This window comes from Phaenicophaeus curvirostris, chromosome 26 (assembly GCF_032191515.1).
Source record: "Phaenicophaeus curvirostris isolate KB17595 chromosome 26, BPBGC_Pcur_1.0, whole genome shotgun sequence".
Classification (NCBI taxonomy): domain Eukaryota; kingdom Metazoa; phylum Chordata; class Aves; order Cuculiformes; family Cuculidae; genus Phaenicophaeus; species Phaenicophaeus curvirostris.
This window is the reverse complement of record NC_091417.1, coordinates 6,590,198-6,611,058: the sequence shown is the minus strand read 5'-3', so window position 1 is coordinate 6,611,058 and position 20,861 is coordinate 6,590,198. Positions and strand designations below refer to the sequence as shown.

The 20,861-nt window shown below is 50.4% G+C and overlaps 1 protein-coding gene across 1 annotated transcript; it reads left to right on the top strand.

Moving 5' to 3' along the window:
* The first annotated feature begins 1,294 nt into the window (after positions 1 to 1,294).
* LOC138731057 (leucine-rich repeat-containing protein 37A2-like) lies at positions 1,295 to 17,659 on the top strand. Its single transcript, XM_069876753.1, has 14 exons — positions 1,295 to 1,479; positions 1,688 to 1,759; positions 2,642 to 2,713; positions 5,548 to 5,619; positions 6,039 to 6,119; positions 7,630 to 7,701; positions 9,032 to 9,106; positions 9,791 to 9,909; positions 12,356 to 13,752; positions 13,924 to 14,019; positions 14,884 to 14,948; positions 15,889 to 15,949; positions 16,047 to 16,201; positions 17,283 to 17,659. Exons 1-14 carry the CDS (start codon positions 1,295 to 1,297, stop codon positions 17,413 to 17,415), a joined length of 2,655 nt encoding a protein of 884 aa, XP_069732854.1. The 3' UTR covers positions 17,416 to 17,659.
* The last annotated feature ends 3,202 nt before the right edge of the window (positions 17,660 to 20,861 follow it).

The following is a 20,861-nucleotide window of genomic DNA, read 5'->3' as shown; positions in this document are numbered from 1 at the left end:
CCCTGCCACGTGCAGGGACACCTCCCACTGGATGTGGTTGTTCCAAGCCCCATCCAACCTGGCCTTGAACACCTTCAGGAATGGGGCCGCCACAGTTCTGGGCAACCTGGGCCAGGGCCTCCCTACCCTCACAGCAAAACATTTCTTCCCAAGATCTCATCTCAATCTCCCCTCTTTCAGCTGAAAACTGTTCCCCCTTGTCCTATCCCTGCCACTCCCCAGCTTTCCTGGAGCCCCTTTCCTGTACTGGAAACTGCTGTAAGGTCTCCCTGGAGCCTTTTCCAGGCTGAACAACCCCAACTCTCCCAGACTGTCCTCATATGGGAGGAGCTCCAGCCCTGGGATCATCTCCATGGCCTCCTCTGGACTTGCTTCATGCCCTTCCTATGACTCCATAATGGGTTGAGCCACATGGGCTGAGCCCCAACTGCAAGTAGTTGGGCCATTGTCACTATGTAAAGCAAAGATTCTTTTTAATAGTTTTTTTATTAAATTAAGTAAAATTTTGTAACTGTGATGACTCAACAAGCAGTGGGATGGGGCATCAGGCTCCCCAAACCCTAAGGTTGTGCAGTGGCTGGGGAATGCTTTTTTGATAACAAATGCCTACTTGGGACTTTGTCCTCTGTTGTTGGAAAAAAGATGATTGAAAAATAGGAGAGCTCAGGGAAGAACCACAGGACCACTTTGAGATCCTCCTGGAAAAGAGAAGAGCATGGCCTGCTTGATTTAACAGAAAAGAGGGGAAAGTAGTCATTTGATCCAGAAGAGATTTGATACTGAGTGAGCTTCTTAACTGGGAAGACCAAGGTGAAATGAGGTCTGGTGGCTGAAGGCTGGATTTGAAGAAATCCAAATGAGAAGCAAGAAACAGTGTTTCACACAGGGGATGCTGAAGGAAAGGAGTGTCCCTCTGTGGTTGAAACTCATCCCATTGGTCTCAGCCCATGGATCCAGCCTGCGCGGATCCCTCTGCAGAGCTTGCTTACCCTCAGGTAGATTGATACTCCTGCCCAGCTTCATGTCATCCATGAACTTACTGAGGATGCACTCGATTCCCTCAATCCAGATCATGGATGAAGACGTTGAACAGGACTGGACCCAAAACTGAGCCGTGGGGACACCACTTGTGACCAGCCTCCAACTGGATTTAACTCCATTTGTCACAGCTCTGTGTCATTCTTCGATGGTGGAGAGACCCCAAGCCCACTCTGTGATCACAGGCGAGGGGCTGCAAGGGGCTGCAGTATCCAGGGCTACGTTGCCCGGCAACGCCAACCAGACACACTCCACCATGGCCCCGTCCCAGCCTGGCTGCCCAGTCCTGCTGCTGCTGCTGCTGGTAGCAACTCTGCAGCCAGGGCAGTCCAGGGTTCTTTGCCCACAACCCTGCCGCTGCCACCAGCAGCTGCTGGATTGCAGCCATGCTGCCCTGGACACCGTGGCCCTGGCTGCCCATCACCGGGCACTCTCCATCCTGTGAGTACAGGAGGGCCCCCTGCATCTTGCCCTGCTCAGTTTCTTGGTCCCAATCATCCCTCCTGGGACATCTTGGTGTCAGGGGGCTCGTGATGCTGCTCCTGGCCACAATGTTGCCTCACTGGGCAAACTCAGTTTCGGCCTCAGCAGCCAAATTTGCAGGGAAAGAGGTTCCCAAGGGGTGACTGCATCAACTGTTTCCTTGCAGAGATTTCACCGGCAATGCAATTTCTTCCATCGAGAAACAAGTGTGGAGAGAACACCCATGGACTGAGTACTTGTGAGTATCTACCAGCATTTTAAATCTGAGGAGTTCAGGTATTTTCATCATAGAATCATCATAGAATCCCTAGGTCAGAAAAGACCTTTGAGATCATCTAGTCCAAATGTACCTGTCCTCTACTAAATCACATCCCTAATCCTTTTGGTCTGGTTTTTGAGCCAAGGGCATGAAGGGTTCACAAGCACTGACAGAGGCTGCCCAGGGAGGTGGTTGAGCCCTCATCCCTGGAGGTGTTTAAAAGATGGGCAGATGAGGTGCTTGAGGACACGGTTTAGTAGGGGACAGGTACAGTTGGAGTTGATGATCTCAGAGGTCATTTCCAACCTAATGATTCTCTAATTTTGAGAACACTGACACAAAGCATTTCCATCTGAATTCAAAGCTGAGCTGCTCAGCAAGGAAGGGGGTGAATCCCCAGGGCTTCCTGAGATCACAAGGAATTATAGAATCATAGAATGATTTGGGTTGGAAGGGACCTTAAAATCCATCCAGTCCCACCCCTGCCATGGGCAGGGACACCTCCCACTTGATCAGGTTGCTCAAAGCCCCATCCAACCTGGCCTTGAACCCTTCCAGGGATGGGGCAGCCATGGATTCTCTGGGCACCCTGGGCCAGGGCCTCCCCACCGTGACAGGAAAAAATGAATGCTAAGCTGTGTCCCTTCCATCCTACTGGACCATCCCTCTGCCTGCTTAATGCATGATCAGGCTATAGTTTACTTCCGCAGCCCAGGAGCGAGTACCTGCTCCTGCAATGATGATCCCTGTAGCGCATTGAAGAGATGTTTTAGTAAAGCTACTGCAGGAAATTTTCCCCTTTTCCATCTCCTCCTGGAGAACACCTAATGTGACAGTAAATGTCCATTTGTCTCATTTCAGAATCCTCCAGGACAATGATCTGCAGGCAGTGAAGAGGCATTCACTGGAAGGTCTGCTCCTGCTGAAGCACCTGTAGGTACTGCCTCCTGCCCACGGTGGTGGGCTTATACCTCACCCTCCCTTGGGACCTGGCTGCTCAACCCACCCCCGTGCTGGTGTGCTTTATTCCTCCTCAGTTTCAGGCCATGACCAGAGCAAAGCAGGGTGTCTTGGTGCTGCAATAGTGCCTGGTGGGAGGATTCCTTAAGGGCATGCTGCAACTTTAATTTCCCCAAATCCAACCAAGAGGAGGGGGCTTCTGCCCTTTCCTACAGATATTGGATGACTTCTAATCAAACCCAAGCTAACAGTGACCTCCTGCTCTGCTTATCTGAGGACCAACACTTTTGGGGTGAGAACCACCTAAACAAGGCAAAACCCATGTATGCTTTACTTCTGCTAGGTGGAAAGATCTCTGCTGTGGTGAAGGCAGAGAGCCTTGCTCTTGATGATCCTGGGATAGCCTCTATGGTGGCTGTCCCAGATGGAAATAGAAGAATCATAAAATCATAGAACTGTTCAGTTGGAAAAGACCTTTGAGATCATTGAGTCCAACCATACTGGCCAGTACTAAACCATCCCAGAGCACCTCATCTGCCTGTCTCTTAAATACCTCCAAGGATGGAGACTCCAGCAGTGCCCTGGGCAGCTGCTGCCAGGACCTGAGAACCCTTTCTGCAAAGAAATTTTTCCTGATATCCAATCTAATCCTGCCCAGGGGGAACATGAGGTCATTTCCTCTAATCCTATCACTTGTTGCCTGGGAGAAGAGACCAGCATCCCCCTTGCTACCACCTCCTTTCAGGCATCTGTAGAGAGGGATGAGATTTCCCCTCAACCTCCTCTTCTCTAGGCTAAACAACTCCAGTTCCCTCAGCTGCTCCTTATAACCCTTGTTCTATAGTCCCTTCCCCAACTCCATTCCTTTCTCTGGACCTGCTTCAGCCCCTCAATGTCCTTCTTGGTGTGAGGAGCCCAAAACTGGACCCAGAATTTGAGGTGCAGCCTCACCAGCACAGGGGTACTATCGCTTCTCTGCTCCTTCTGGCCACACTCTTTCTGTTACAAGCCAGATACCACTGGCCTTCTTGGACACCTGGGCCCCTGCTGCCAGAAGCCTGCACTGTCCCTTTTTCTGCTGGAATCCCTGGGCTTGGGAGGTCTTTGCTTCAGCTTCCAGCTCCGAGCAAGGTGAACCTCAAAGCTAGCAGGGGTTTTTTACTATTAAAAGTCAATGAGGTTCCTCAGGGCCGTACCCAGCGGAGTCCCCATTCTCAGAGGAGAAAGAAATGTGCATCTACATCCACATGTCACATGAAATTGCAACAAGTGGTCTCTTTCTAACACTGTGGAAGGGGGCAGAAGAGCATTAGGGGTATTTTTGTCCTTGATGTTCAGTTCTTCACTTATTTTGGGGTTTCCTGCATGGTGCAGGCAAAGGAAGTGTGAAACAAGAACAGCAAAATCTTGCTCTGGTTGCTGTCCTCTGCTTGGTCGCTGTCGTGCTTTTTTTTCTTATCCTAAAGGCTAAGAAGTAGAAATAAATCCCAACACAGAGGCTCAGAGCATTAATGGTCAGAGCCCAGATTACCTGAGCCTCAGAGGAGACATGGGTACCCTTATGTCTCAACACAGACCTCATGTCAAAGATAAAAACATTATGGTGTGAAAAAGCTGACAGCAAGGGAAGCCCTGGCTTGGAGTTGGCTCATGAAGGTTATGTTTTGGGATCCACTTCCCTATTATGAGAGAAGCTGAAATGAGGACAGGGAGAGGTGTCCCTAAATCCCCTCTGTTGCTCATGTCTCTAGATCACTTAAGTATCTCCATCACTGCTTTCATTTCTAGTCATTTATTAAATGTGGTCCTTACTTGCTCACATATTTCCCACAAAAAGGGTGGGGTTGTATTTTCTAGTACTTGCGTTGACCTGAAAGGAACCAAGTCCAGGGTGGTCTTGGCCCTTCTGTAGCTGCTCCCATGGGGCCCCAGCTTCAGGGCTGCATTTCAGCCTAATCTCAGTGCTGGGGAATGATGGAAAACAAGGTAGTGCTGGTGCTGGGGTCCACAGCCCACACTAGGTCCCCTTCTTTGGATTATTCTAGCAGGTAAGTGTGTCCTACATCATAGAAAAGAAGGATCTGGGAGCTTAAAAGCAGAAAGGGATGTGGATTGCAGGCTAAATGAGTCAGTTTGGGACGGATCATAGAATGGTTTGGGTTGGAAGGGACCTTAAAGACCACCCAGTACCACTACCCCCACCCCGCCACGGGCAGGGACACCTCCCACTGGATCCAGTTGCTCCAAGCCCCATCCAACCTGGCCTTGAACCCCTCCAGGGGTGGAGCAGCCACCATTTCTCTGGGCAGCCTGGGCCAGGGCCTCCTCACCCTCACAGGAAAACATTTCCCAAGGTCTCATCTTAATCTCCCCTCTTTCAGCTTAAAACTCCCCACTCATCCTCCCTGATCAAGAGCCCCTGCCCAGCTTTCCTGCAGCCCCTTTCAATATGGGGAGGCTGCTCTAAGGTCTCTCCACAGCCTTCTCTTCTCAATGTGGTCCATGCAAATGCATCCTCAGCTGCGGAACTGCACCTGCATAAAGAATCTTTTCCATTATCAAAGAGGAAGATAAGGGTCTAAAATAATTCTGATGCGATCAGAACTAGGAAAAAAAAAATCACTGAGCTGAAAGCCACCTCCGGTCAGGAGGGTTATCAGAGGTTACACACCACTGCGAGCTCATATCAAATAGAAACACAGCGTGAAATCAGAGCCGTGTAACACATGTGCTGCCAGTGTCAAAGCAAATGAAAATAAACATGTCAGTGCAAATGGAATTAACATTTTGTGTTCTAATTTTAACAGGGATTTATCTTACAATAAAATCCTGTCAGTTGAGGAACACGCATTTGAGTCACTTCCTTTTGTGCAGCTTATGTGAGTTTAAAAAGTTTCTTTCTAGTGTATTTACTTGCCTTTATAACCTTTTTTTTTGTGCTAGAAAATGTGCCTGTTATTTTTAGAACAATGACTACATTTCTCCTGCTAAAAGATTGAGCAGGAGAGAGCAACATGGATGGCTGGGTGACCCACAACAGGATGAGAGATCAGAGCCTGGTTGTCCAAATGCAGCCATAACAGAAGCCAAGTCTTGAAGGCTTGCTGTATCCTGGACCAGAAATAGATTGAGCACATGTGCACTTCATTTCCTCTCCTTGACAGGTTAAAAGAAATGAGAAAGTGGGAGTTTCCTCCCTGTTCTAACTTGGATTTGCATTTTTCCTACAAATCAATGCTGCTTCTCTACCACTTCCTGTGGGGCAGACTCAACTCATCTCTGTGATCTTTTTCCTCAGAAATCTTGGACGAAATCTCATCACGCAGATCCGGAACAGCACTTTCCAGGCATGGCATGGGATGCAGTTTTTGCAGAAGCTGTAAGTGTAATGGAGTCTAAAGGCAGCTCAGAGCAGGTCTCCACCAGGACAGTGAGGAAGAGCACATTTGCTCTCTGTTAGGTACTGAATCCCACTATAGATATCAGCCAGGATTCACTAAGAACCTGCAGCATGAAGCCACTTACTCCTAGCCCATCTTCTCTGTGGCTTCCTTGAACCAGCATCAGGTTTACACAGCAGCAGTGGGAGCTTGACGGGATAGGTAAGAAACTCTCCAGGATTGGGGAAGTGCAGCTGGAAAGCTGCCTGGTGAAAAAGGATGTGAGCCAGCAATGGTCCAGATGGCCAAGGCAGCCAACAGCAACCTGGCTTGAATCAGCCATGGTGTGGCCAGCAGGAGCAGGGAAGGAATCCTTCCTCTGTGCTTAACATTGGTAAGGTCACACCTTGAATCCTGGGTTCAGTTTTGGGCCCCTCACTCCAGAGAAGACATTGAGGGGCTGGAGTGCACCCAGAGAAGGGAACAGAGCTGGGGGAGGGGGCTGGAGCCCAGGGGTTCTGGGAGCAGCTGAGGGACCTGGGGCTGTTTAACCTGGTGAAGAGGAGGCTGAAGGGAGATCTCATCGCTCTGTCCAGCTTCTGGAAAGGAGGCTGAAGCCATGTGGGTGCTGGTCTCTCCTCCCAAGTAACAAGTGATAGGATGAGAGGAAATGGCCTCAAGTTGCCCCTGGGTGGGGGGCTTAGATTGGAAATTACGGAAAATTTTTTTACTGACAGAGTGGTGAAGCCCTGACAGAGATGATGTGAGCTGAGGAGGAAAGAAAGAGGTGGTGTGTTTTCCAGAAGAAGCACTTCTGGGCTTTTGCTCTTTTGAGCTGGAGATAATCAGTGCCAGATGTATTGTGTGAACCAGCCCATCAGCATCTGTTCCTGCCTCCAGCCTTCATCCCAGGCCCTTCCTCAGGCACATAGCACTGAGCCAAGTTTTTATCTTCGGGCTGAAATTTCCTCTGTTTGTTCTCCACTTGAAAGGAAATTCTTTGGGGAGGTCCAAGTAAAAATCACTCAGCCAAATCCACATCTGCCATCCATAAAAAATGGGCTGGATCCTTACCCACCATAAATCTCTTTACCCCACTCAAACAGCCTGGATAGGGGAAATCAGTGTAATTCCATGTCAGATCCAACAGGCACAACTCTCTCTGGGCCTCTCTGCTATTCTGAGGGTAGAAATGTGAAGCCTGGCAAAGAGGGAGAAGTCATTCACAGAAGTACTATGCCATGATCTAGTGGAAATCCGTTTTGATTTAACTGTGTTTATACAGTTCAGGAACCACTGCGGGGTTTCACTCTGCAGTAAGTTTTTTCAACCACCTCCCATTTCTCCAGTGCCTGCTGCACAGGGCCCGTTCAGCTTGGCTTTCTAGTCTCATGGGACTTCGTATGTATGAGGATGTATGGGCATGCTGTCCCCTTGTCCCCCTGCCCACACGGCTCACATCCTTCCCATCACCTACTCACAGCCTTGTCTTGTCTTATTTTTTTTCAGGATCCTGAGTCATAACCCCCTGTCCATTATTGACGATACATCATTCTTCAAGCTGCCTTCAATCAAATATCTGTAAGTATTGACTCATTTTTACCAGATTAATACAAGTCTTTGTTTCTCTCAAGCACCTTGTTGTCAGAAAAGCAGAAATCCCATAGCCAATCTCACTATTCTCCACACCTTCTGCCAGAGGCACAATTAACCCCAGTGAGGCAAAAGCCAAGCAGTTCTAGTGAGTCCCCAGCTGCAAAGCAACCAAAGAGATGGGTCACAAACTTTAAAGAACTGGAGGCCATGCAGGTCTGGGGCCATGGAGTGGCCTGAAGGGTTGGGAATGCCTCTAATCCGCTTGAGGTCTGAGTAGGTGGGATCCAGCAGCTCCATGGGGCGCTCATGCCAGCACTCTGGGGCTCCTGCCCACTCTGCATCCCCATCCTGCTATCTTGACACAGCTCCAGGCAGGAGATGTTCCATGTTGATTCGCAGCATCCTATGGTTCCTGTTCACAACTGTGTGTCTCCTCAGGGAGGAAGACGTCTGGGCTTTTTGCAGAGACCCTTCCTGCTCCAAACTCTGCTGTCCCCCAGATACCCTTTGAGTTCTGCTCAGCAAATTTACTCTTTTCACTGTTGTAAATTCTCCTTTTGAGGTCACAGTGGATTTGCTTCCTTGGATGAGAAGTTCTCTTGGGCTTAGAAGGACTGAGCTGCACTCATGGGAGAGCAGGAGGAGGGCTTTGAGCCAGTGAATCCTTTCCGTTTCACACAATCACAGAATGCTTTGGGTTGGAAAGGACCTCAAAACCCATCCAGTTCCACCCTCCTGCCATGGGCAGGGACAACTCCCACTGAATCCAGTTGCTTTCCATCCAACCTGGCCTTGAACACCTCCAAGGATAAGGCAGCCACCACTTCTCTGAGCAACCTGGGCCACCCTCTCAGGAAAACAGATCTCATCTCAGTCCCCCTCTTTCAGCTGAAAACTGTTCCCCCTCATCCTGTCCCTGCACTCCCTGATCAAGAGTCCCTTTCCAGCTTTCCTGCAGCCTCTTTTAGTACTGGAAGCTACTCTAAGGTCTCCCCGAAGCCTTCTCTTCTCCAGGCTGAACAACCCCAACTCCTCTCAGGCTGTCCTTGTACAGGAGGTGCTCCTGCCCTCAGACATGTCCCTCCACAACATCCGCAGGATCCCCTCCTGATTCAGACCCCATAGTCAGGAGAAGATCAAAGCAGAAAGACAATAGGGGTTTGAATCAATTCTGTTAAGTGTAGGTAATCAATTCAATTAAGTGTAAGTAGATCCCTCTGTGAACACCACCATAATTGGGGATCTGGGCTTGTTCTCAGAGCAGAGTTCTGGTAACACTGACTGAAAGTTTAACGTGGTTTTCAAATCCTTTCAGAGACCTGGGTGCAACACAAGTGACTCAACAGGCATTGCTCATGCTCCTCCAGACAACAGTCAGCTTGGAAACACTGTGAGTACGTGGGGGCTGGGTCCCAGCCACCAGCACATCATAATTGCTGAAACAAGGGGTCTGCTTGGGAAATAAATCCACCTGCCACTAAATCAGAATAACCCCAGGAAGCTTAAGGATTGCTATTTGCTTCTGAGCCCCCCAACTCTCCTGCTAAGAAACAGAATTTCACCTTTTAGATCACATGTTCCAAGTTTTTCAATGGAAAATCTTAAATCAAGTTGGGGTGCATTTCTGTTTCAAATTGTATTTTGGGGCCAGTTCCATTTTCAAAGGTCAAATCAATATTTTGATGCCGATGGAGAATCCCATCTTCTACTCAAAACCTCTCTTAGAAATTAGAATCATAGAATCACAGAATGGTTTGGGTTGGAGGGGACCTTTAAAGCCCATCCTGTCCAACCCCTGGATCATCTTCAACTCCATCAGGTTGCTCAAAGCCTCATCCAACCTGACCTTGAATGGTTCCGGGGTGGGGCATCCATGACTCCTCTGGCCAGAAGAACATGTTATTCTATTAAAAGAACATATTTGTCTATCAGGACTGAGGGTGGGGGGAAGTTTTCCAGAGCTGTAGAAGAAATAGGAGCAAAACCGTGATGCATTATCTGTGTGTTAGCCAAGTTTGACTCAGAAACATGGATTGAGGTGCTGAGTTTTTCTCCAGTAACCTCTTATTTTTAGTGAACTGCCCAGTGATACGGCTTGCTGCCTCTGCCAGAAGAAACTCACCACTGAAGCCCCATGCAGGACCATCGAGTTCCACTGCAAGAACCTGTGCACTGCCAGTGCTCCCCAGTATGGTAGGCTTCCCCGCAATGTCAATGTACACGTCAAACCTGCTTGGTTTCCTCTAGCTTTAGAAGATGCTGTAGCATAGCCCCATTTTGTGTGGGTTCCCAGGCAGTGTTGGCCACCTTGATGGTATCAAGCCCATCATCAGCCCATCCTTGGGTCTCCTCACCATTCTTAGACACTAAATCTGGGCAGACCCTAGAGGAGCTTCATCCCTGTGAGGGCTTTAAATCAGTCCAAAGGCCACTGCAGGCAGCTCAGGTGAGACCTGAGCCTCAGATTGTGCTCTTTGAGCCACAGGCACAAGAAGTTCCCCTTTAAGCACATGACTTGGGAAAAACAAGGGTTGAAATGTTACCAGCATTACACCTATCTTCTGTGATTACACCTATCTTCTGTGTCAAATACTATCTTGAGAAGAAATAGCTCATTGAGCTGAACAAACACACGTGCTTCCAATCCACACAGTGCATCCAGCCAAGGAAATCATGCATGCCCAGTAGTGTTCCCAAGTGCTGGAAGGCATCATCTACTCATAAGACCCCAGATTTCCCCTGACAACCTCCTGAGCCATTCCAGTGCCGCCATACCTCGGCTCAGTGGTGAGAGGGGTCCAGCACAGGCATAGCCAAAGGTTCCAGCAGTGTTTGCTGGAACTTCTAGCAAGGTGGCAAATGCTAAGCTGCTCCTCAAACCTGCCACCCATGATGGAAACCCCAGGAGCTGTCACCAAGAATGGAGGCATCCACGCAGGCTCTGCAGAAACCTCCTGTAACACAGTGTGTTGGTGGAGACTTGAGACATGCAGGCTCCAAAAACTGCCTGGATGACCTCAGAAAATTGCCTGGTCTCTCTGCAACCTCACTCTCCACATGTAGGAGAGAGGACAGTAACCTCAATCTCCTTCACAGAGCATCAGGTGAACACCAAGCATGGTTACTATCTTGTTAGCCTTTGCAGCGTGAGCAATGAGCTGTCCTGCTCAATCTTTGCACAGGGTAAACATCATCCCACTCAAAGGAGAGACAAGCTGGATTTCTGCAAATAGGTACAGTAAGGTTTCCAAGGTCCTCAAGTAACTTGTTTTCAAATTCGATGTGGACAAGTGAGCCTAATCCTGTCACAAGCCCAGGGAAGACAAGCTGCTAAGCCATTTAGGGCTAGAGACTCAAAGGTCTTTATGTATCCAATTTCCTACCATTTTAGCAGGGGAAAAAAAGGCCTAAATACTCTTGCAATTTCTAAATACTCTTGACCATGTCACCCTGCCTCTGGCATGAAGCTATCTGCAAAGCAGAATTAGAGATAAGATAGTATTGATAGCCTTAGTGTAGAACTCTTCAAGACTTATCCAAGTTCTACAGACTCAGCACGTGCTCTTTGCATGCCAGGCCAGGAGCTCTCCTGGGCTGTTTGTGTTCCATATCCCCACATCTTCCACTTCTCCTAAGCCTGGGAAATGGGAGCTACATCCACCAGCAGAGAATCATGGAATCACAGAATGGTTTGAGTTGGAAGGGGCCTTAAAGATCTTCTAGTTCCACCCCCCCGCCATGGGCAGGGATACGTCCCACTAGATCAGGCTGCCCAAGGCCCCATCCAACTTGGCCTTGAACACCTCCAGGGATGGGGCAGCCACAACTTCCCTTGGGAACCTGTTCCAGTGCCTCACCACTCTCATCATGAAGAAATTCATCCGTCTAGCCTAAATCTGCCCTCTACAATTTAAAGCCATTGCCCCTAGTCCTGTCACTCCAGGTGTTTGTAAATAGTTCCTCCCCAGCTTTCTTGTAGCCCTCTTCAGGTACTGGAAGATCACTATAACTTCTCCTCAGAGCCTTCTCTTCTCTAGGCTGAACAACCCCAACTCTCTCAGCCTGTCCTCGTATGGAAGGTGCTCCAGCCCTCGAATCATCCTTGTAGCCTCCTCTGGACCCGTTCCAACAGCTCCATCTCCTTCTTCCATTGAGGATTCCAAAATTGGACACCATACTCCAGATGAGGTCTCACAAGAGAGGAATAGAGGGGCAGAATCACTTCCCTTGACCTGCTGGCTGTGCTTCTTTCAATGCAGCCAATCAAGATATTCTGCTTTCCACAGTCACTCTGTGTTTAAAGGCCTTTTGGTGATTTTTGCAACTCAAAACTGGCTTCATATTGAGCCAGGAGGGATTCTCCAACAGCAAGCCCGCTCCCCCGGGATGTTTCCCACCAATCCAAACAGAGCCCCAGGAGACACCAGAACTGTAAACTCTGTCTGTTCTGCCCCAATGAGATAATCTGATTGATTTAACAAGACTTTCCCCATCTGTAGCACATTCACCATTCAGTGGATTTGCATACTTCCTTGTCTTGAAGACGAGCGCCTGCTGCTCGGGGTAAACCTTTGATGTATTTTGGCAGAAACCCTCTCATGATGCTGAGTCACTGATCTGTTCTCTTGGTGTTTTACAGCTTGCACAGATCCGCTAGCAGAGACACGAGGAGAAATAATGGAAGCGGTACAGTCCAGAGAACTGAATGCCAGGATGATAGTGAACCTTAAACCCAAGAATCCTTCACCTGGAGACCATGAAACCATAACACTTGTGGTTGCCCTAAGCCTGACTGATAGTGGTCTCAGTAATCCAAATTATTCTGTTTCCAGAACACATTCCTCTTCCCCTCAGCACCTCTCCAGGCAGGAAGGCAAAACCAACAAGGAGCTGATGCTGAAGCTGCACAGCATCCAGCACATAAGCTGGACCAGTGAAAGTGAGATAAGAAAACTCTATTTTCTAGCAAAGGCTCTAGTAGCTGACCTCAAGAAGAAGCTGCACAAGACTAAAAGCATCATGACTGTGAAAAACACTATCTCACCCCTGCAAGCACCTCCCACAGAGAGGCACAAGGTGCATGAGATCCCAGCAATGCAGGGAGAGACAATCCAGGGCCGGGTGCAAAAGCCAGGTTTGAACCAGGCAGCATCAAACTCCCGGGCAGCAGCTGGCAGGTCAAACCCCACTGACAACGTCTTCATCTTCAGCCATCACAAGATATCCACATCTCCTTCAAAACACTCCCTTTCACACTCCCCAGCAGAGGCCTCTCATTTTAAGATTCAAAGTTACTCTGATGCTGTGGATCAGCGGAAGAAAACATATGGGCTGGAGGATGTGGAGGATGTAGGAGTAGAGGGAGCACCATCTCCAAGGAAGGACCATGTCTGGACTCACAGAAAGCCCAAGGAGGGCAATAGCCCGCATCTGAGTAAAAGCATCTTCCACAAGATGCTTGGCAATGGGAATCCAGGGGAAGAGCCCACACCAACACAAAGTAAAGCAGAGCAGAGGCTAAACACAAAAGGGCATTTTTTCTTTAACCTGCTGGTTAACAACATCCCCTCTGCTGCAAGAAGCACACTGGAGAACACAGGTGGAGACAAGGACCCCTCTCTAGGTGGGCATCTACAAGCAGTTCCTTGGATGGCAGAAACACACTGGAGGCAACAAGAGGAAGGATCCAGTTTCCTCAATAAACCAGGGAGCTCCAACAGCCCAGACAGTGCGCTGGTTCAAGGAGACCTCTTTGAAACCAAAGCAAATCATCACCTATACTTGGTTATCCCAGACAAAGCCTTGCCGATGTTCATTGCCCACGTGAGGCGAGCCCTGAGGCTGGACTGCAGCTTGTCTGAGCTCTGGCCAGCCTGCACAAAGCTAGTCTCGAAGACGGAGCTGCTCATAAAGCTGCTCAGCAAGAGGCAAGACGACCAGGGAGCCTCTGCTCTAGCGGACCAGTGTCCCCTGGAAGGGAATATTCCCAATGGTGTGGCCCAGGCCAAGAAGGCAGGCAGGAAACATGGAGAAAAGGTAGGAGAATCATGTAATCGTAGAATGGTTTGAGTTGAAAGGGACCTTAAAGGTCATCCAGTTCCAACCCCCAGATTATAGATGGTGGTCGTTGCTGGATGCATCCTTCTGAACAAGGAATGGAAGGAGCAACCTTCTCTGCCCTCCTGATTTACTCTCTTTTTCTCCCAGTGGAAACCAGAGTGGATCTCCGGCAACAGGCTCCTGCTGGTGATACTCATCTCTGTCATCATCCCAATTAACTTTGTGGCCATTTATCTCCTCAAGGTAAGCCAATAACCCCTTTGACAGACAGCTGCCAGTCAAGTCTTGTAGATAGAGCGCAGCAGGATGGGGCGATGCCTCCCCACACAGTTTATGAGCTCTGAAGTGCTGATGTGAATGTCCATGGTTTAGCACAGGAGATGTTTTTCCAGCCTTGGACCTTGTCACAGCCTTCATACAGCTCAGCGCGGGTTCAAGCCTACTTGTGAGGGGGTATCTCTCATGACCTGTCCACAGCTCTGCTTTCAGCTTCCCTGGCAGCTTCCTTGAGTGGGGCTGGGGCTCCCACTCATCCCAGCCTCTCTGAGTTTAGTCCTGCAGTCCCTGTCCCTGTAGTGTCACCTCCCAGGTTCTTCTCTTGACCTTCTCCCACTTTCCTGCCTACACCGACTACTTCCAGCCATGCAGCAATTCCCCTGCTCCCTTCCCTCTTGCCAAAATCAAGTCCTTGTGCAAGGTGCCACAGCTCCACGTGGGTCAGGGCAGAGACAGGCAGGGGAGAGGACCCAGCCTGCCCATGGAGTTTCAAACTCCCTTTGAGGCCCTTCTCCTTGGGAAAAAAAAATAAAAATATTTCTTTCAAAGCCTCCCATCATGTTTCAAACCAGGGTTAAACAGGAGGGAAGTACCCTGTGCAGATAACGAAGGCAGACATAAACAGTGCTGAGATTAAGAGAGCTCTGGGAGTTCAGGTCATTCGGGAGGCAGGGAAAACAGGGAGTTTGGGATCTTTCTAAAAACACAACTGCTGGCACAAGTTTGCACCTGTAGAGAAAGGGCTGGGCTGGAGGGAGAACCTATTGGCTTCCCTTGCTTTGCAGAGTATGACAAGAAAATACTGTTATGACTCTCCCTCTCCATCCTCAGGTTTGCTCCAAAAAAACTGCAGCCAATTCCCGAGCCCGAAGCTCCAGAAAATCCCACCGGAGATGGTAATTATGCCCTGCACTGTGCCACAAGCAGTCTGAACAGCACCGAATCCCCAGGTGCCCTGGCCACGCCGCTCTGCTTAGGCACTGGGAACTATTCTGGGGAATTCTGGGGGCAGGATGCATCAAAGCCTTTTTCCTTGCCTTTACGCTGCTAAATGATGGATGAGAACCTCAACATAAGCTGGCAATATGCAAAGCATGCTCACAGCCCAGAAGTCAAGTGGGTCCTGGGTTGCATCCAAAGAAGTGTGGACAGCAGGGTGAGGGAGGGGATTCTGCCCCCCTGCTCCTCTCTCATGAGGCTCCACCTGCAGTCCTCTGCCCAGTTCTGGTATCCCCGACATAAGAAGGAGATCGAACTGTTGGAACGGGTCCAGAGAAGGCCTAAAAAAATGATCCCAGGGCTGAAGCACCACCCATACAAGGACAGGCTGAGAGAGTTGGGGTTGTTCAGCCTGAAGAAGAGAAGGCTCCAGGGAGACATTAGAGCAGCAGCTTCCAGTACTGAAAGGGGCTCCAGAAAAGCTGAGGAGGGGCTCTTGATCAGAGAGTGCAGGGATAGGATGAGGGGAAGGGGTTTCAGCTGAAAAAGGGGAGATTGAGATGAGATCTTAGGAAGAAATGTTTTCCTGTGAGGGTGGGGACGCTCTGGCCCAGGTTGCTCAGAGCAGTGGTGGCTGCCCCATCCCTGGAGGTGTTCAAGGCCAGGTTGGATGGGGCTTGGAGCAACCGCATCCAGTGGGATGTTGTGGGATGGATTTTGAGGTCCTTTCCAGCCCAAACCATTCTATGATTCTAAACCCAGAAGTTTTGCAGTGCTCACAAAGCCACATGCCTCAGTCCCACAGCAGCTGCTTCCCCAGCACACAGGGTGCAGGCAGCCTCCCTCCCATCACCACCTCCATCCACTTTTTATCCTTCTTTTCTCTTTCTTTTCCAGCTTCTTTCAGAATCTCATGCCCCAGGGATGGTGCAAGGACAAGATTAACATTAGGGAGCAGGTAAGGGCAGGGAGCACCCGCCAGGTCCACTCTCTGCATCCAAATCTCATTGCCAGCTCTTCCTTTCCCAATCCTTCACTTCACTGGTACTTTCCAGGGCTGGGACCTCTCAGATGTGAGCAACGCCAGACTGCATTGGCTTAGAGACGTGTATCAACCCCTTGATTCCCAGCATACAAAATCCATAGCAGAGATATATGATGAGGAGTCTTCGGAGGAGGAGGTGGAGATTTTCAACAAGTTCAACCTAATGTAAGTAGTGTGGTGATGCATGTGCTTGTTTTTCCACTCTTAGAATCATAGAATCATGGAATAGTTTGGGTTGGAAGGGAACTCAAATCCCATCCAGTTCCACCCCTCTGCCGTGGGCAGGGACACCTCCCACTGGATGCGGTTGTTCAAAGCCCCATCCAACCTGGCCTTGAACCCCTCCAGGGATGGGGCAGCCACCACTGCTCTGAGCAACCTGGGCCAGAGCGTCCCCACCCTCACAGGAAAACATTTCTTCCTAAGACCTCATCTCAATCTCCCCTTTTTCAGCTGAAAACCCTTCCTCTCATCCTATCCCTGCACTCCCTGATCAAGAGCCCCTCCTCAGCTTTTCTGGAGCCCCTTTCAGTGCTGGAAGCTGCTCCAAGGTCTCCCTGGTGCCTTCTCTTCTCCAGGCTGAACAACCCCAACTCTCTCAGCCTGTCCTTGTATGGGTGGTGCTTCAGCCCTGGGATCATTTTTTTAGGCCTTCTCTGGACCCTGTTCCAACAGTTCCATCTCCTTCTTATGTTGGGGATACCAGAACTGGGCAGAGGACTGCAGGTGGAGCCTCATGAGAGAGGAGCAGGGGGGCAGAATCCCCTCCCTCACCCTGCTGTCCACGCTTCTTTGGATGCAGCCCAGGACACGTTTGACTTTCAGGCTGCAAGCACACATTCCCAGCTCCTGTTGAACTTCTCACCCCCCCAGCACCCCAACTCCTTGTCTCAGTCACATCATCCCCCATCCTTTTGTTCTGATGTAGGAACTGTCAATGTCGTTATTTCACAGAATCATAGAATCCCTAAGTTGGAAAAGACCTTGGAGATCAAGTCCAGCTGTACCTATCCACTACTAAATCATATCCCTAAATATCTTATCCACCCATCATTTAATCCCCTCCAGAGATGGTGACTCAACCACCGCCCCGAGCAGCCTCTACCAGCACTGAGAATCCTTTCATTTAAGAAGTTTTTCCTGATGTCCAATCTGAACCTGCCCTGGTGAAACTTGAGGCCATTCCCTCTCATCCTATGGCCTTGGATGCTCTTCCCTTGCTGTTATTTCCTTGTTGTTATTCCAGCTGGATGCCCACAGTGCTCCAGAAAAGCTGTGATCAGTGGAAAATCCAGCTACCAAGAGATCCGATGCCTCTGCCTTGTTGGTCTGGAGCACCCCAAGAGATGGAGCCATGGTCCCACTTGCCTGGATGTTGATGTGATAGGAGACCACGTGCTCAGGCTACCCCAAAGCTCATCCCTGCGGGATGGGAACAGGGGGGCTACAAGGGATGGGGAGCTCTTGTAGGGCTTGGAGCAGCAGTGGATGCTGAGTGCAGCAGCTGTGCAGCCTCTATCCATGTGTGGAGTGCACTGCTACCAGGAGGCGACATCCCTGTGCCCCCAGCTCGCAACTGGGAGCAGCTCTTTCCTGCAGGAAGGGAGTGAGGGGCTGACAACAGTGCCCTGTGCACCCTGCAGTTGGATAAAGTTGTTGTTTTTGTGTAATGGCTGTGAAGTTCTTACGAAATTAGCTTTAAAATAGGCAGGGATTTCATCCAGAGCTGCCTGCAAGTGTGCACATGTGTGTGCATGTTGCTGCAACAGGAGGGTCACGAGTGGATGATGGGGAGGACACTCATCTGGAGGGGTGAGCAGCGATCCTTGCTTCCATGGCTGTGAGAGCACGTGTGTGCATGCGTGTGAGTACATGTGTGTAGGGTGATCCTGCCTATGTGTCTGTGTGTGTCCACCCCATGTGTGTGCACACGTGCGCCCGTGTGTGTGTGTCTGTGCACATGTGCCTGCCATGTATGTGCTTGTATGCCTGCATGTGGGTGTACATGTGTTTACATGTGTGTGAGCATGTGTGTACATGTGTGTGCATGTGTGTAGATGTGCGTATGCACATCCATGACTGTGTATGTTCCACATGTGTGCGTGTATGTGTGAATGTATGTGTCCATGTATCATAGAATCACAGAACAGTTAGGGTTGGAAGGGACCTTAAAGATCTTCTAGTTCCAACCCCCCTGCCATAGGCAGGAACATCCCACTAGATCAGGATACCCAAGGCCCCAGCCAGCCTGGCCTTGAACACCTCCAGGGATGGGGCAGCCACAACTTCCCTTGGCAACCTGTTCCAGTGCCTCACCACTCTCATCATGAAGAAATTCTTCCTAATGTCTAGTCTAAATATGCCCCTCTCCAGTTTATACTCATCCCCCATTGTCCTATCACCACAAGATTTTGTAAACAGTCCCTCTCCGGCTTTCTTGTAGCCCCTTTCAGGTACTGGAAGGTTGCTATAAGATCTCCCTGGAGCCTTCTCTTCTCCAGGCTGAACAACCCCAACTCTTTCAGCCTGTCCTCGTATGGGTGGTGCTCCAGCCCTCAGATCATCCTTGTAGCCTCCTCTGGACCCGTTCCAACAGCTCCATCTCCTTCTTACGTTGAGGACGCCAGAATTGGACACAGGACTCCAGGTGAGGTCTCACAAGAGAGGAATAGAGGGGCAGAATCCCCTCCCTCACCCTGCTGGCCACGCTTCTTTTGATGCAGCCCAGGATACAGTTGCCTTCTGGGCTGCAGGTGCGCATTGTTGGCTCATGTCAAGCTTCTCATGAACCAGCACCCCAAGTCCTTCTCCTCTGGGCTGCTCTCAACCACATCATCCCCCATCGTGTACTGAAACTGGTTGCCTCGACCGAGGTGTAGGACCTTGCCCTTGGCCCTGTTGAACCTCATGATGTTCACACAGCCCCACTTCTCCAGCCTGTCCAGGTCTCTCTGGATGACATCCTGTCCTTCTGATGTGGCAACTGCACCGCTCAGCTTGGTGTCCTCTGCAGGCTTGCTGAGGGTGCCTTCAATCTCGCTCTCTATATCATTGATGAAGATGTTAAACAGCACTGGTCCCAGTACAGACCCCTGAGGGACACCACTTGTCAAGGATCTCCATCTGGACTTTGAGCCATTGACCTCTACTCTTTGAATATCACCATCCAACCAGTTTCTTCTCCACCAAACCATCCACCCATTAAATCTGTATCTCTCAGATTTAGAGAGAAGGATATTGTGGGGGACCGTGTCAAAGGCTTTACCGAAGTCCAGATAGATCACATCCCGTTGGTTTACCCATGTCCATCGCTGCGGTCACCCCATCACAGAAAGCCACTAAGCTGGTCAGACAGGACTTGCCCCTGGTGAAGCCGTGCTGGCTGCCAGCAATCACCTGCCCACCCTCCATGTGCTCTAGCAGAGCTGCTAGGAGGATCTGCTCCATGATTTTCCCAGGCACAGCGGTGAGGCTCACAGGTCAGTGGTTCCCAGGGTCGTCTTTGCTACCCTTTTTAAGAATGGGCATAATGTTAACATTCTTCCAGTCACCAGGGACTTCTCCTGACTGCCATGACTTTGTAGGTATGTGCATCAGTGTATGTGTGCGTATGCGTGCATGTACATGTGTGTCTGTGTGCATGTGTGCATGTCTGTGTGCATGTGCGTATGTGTGTCTGTGTGCAAGACTGCATGTGCATATTTGCATGTGTGTAAATGTGTCTGCATGCGTTTGCATGTATGTGAACATTTGTGCATATCTATGCAGTGCATGCGTGTGTGCATGACTGTGTGTGCATGTGTGTGTATGCGTGCAGGTGTGTTTGTGTGTGCCTGTGTGCATGGTGTGTGCATCTATGCACGTGTGTGCGTGGTGTGTGCATATCACAGAATCACAGAATCACCAGGTTGGAAAAGACCCACAGGATCATCGAGTACAGCCATTCCTATCAACCACTAAACCATGTCCCTCAGCACCTCATCCACCCATCTTTTAAACACCTCCAGGTGTGGTGACTCAACTGTCTCCCTGGGCAGCCTCTGCCAGCGCCTGATGACCCTTTCCATGAAAATTTTTTTTCCTGATGTCCAGCCTAACCCTCCCCTGGTGGAGCTTGAGGCCATTCCCTCTTGTCCTGTCCCCTGTCACTTGGGAGAAGAGCCCAGCTCCCTCCTCTCCACAACCTCCTCTCAGGTAGTTGGAGAGAGCAATGAGGTCTCCCCTCAGCCTCCTCTTCTCCAGGCTAAACACCCCCAGCTCTCTCAGACGCTCCTCATAAGACCTGCTCTCCAGCCCCTTCCCCAGCTTTGTTGCCCTTCTCTGGACTCGTTCCAGAGCCTCAACATCCTTCTTGTGGCGAGGGGCCCAGAACTGAACCCAGGATTCGAGGAGCGGTCTCACCAAGGCCAAGTCCAGAGGGAGAAGAACCTCCCTGGACCTGCTGGCCACGCCGTGTCTGATCCAAGCCAAGATGCCATTGGCCTTCTTGGCCACCTGGGCCACTGCTGGCTCATGGTCAGTCGCTGTCAACCAACACCCCCAGGTCCCTCTCCTCCAGGCAGTTTCCAGCCAGACTTCTCCTAGTCTGTAGCTGCTCAGGGTTGTTGTGCCCCAAGTGCAGGACCCGGCATTTGGCCTTGTTAAGCCTCATGCCACTGGACTCAGCCCACGGGTCCAGCCTGTTCAGATCCCTTTGGAGCCTCCCTGCCCTCCAGCAGATCCAGCTTCCCCCACGTGTGCACGCGCCTGCTCGCCCGCCCGCGTGTGCGCGTGCCCGCGCCTGGGGGCAGCCGAGGGCCCGACCGCCCGTGCGCGCACACACCCG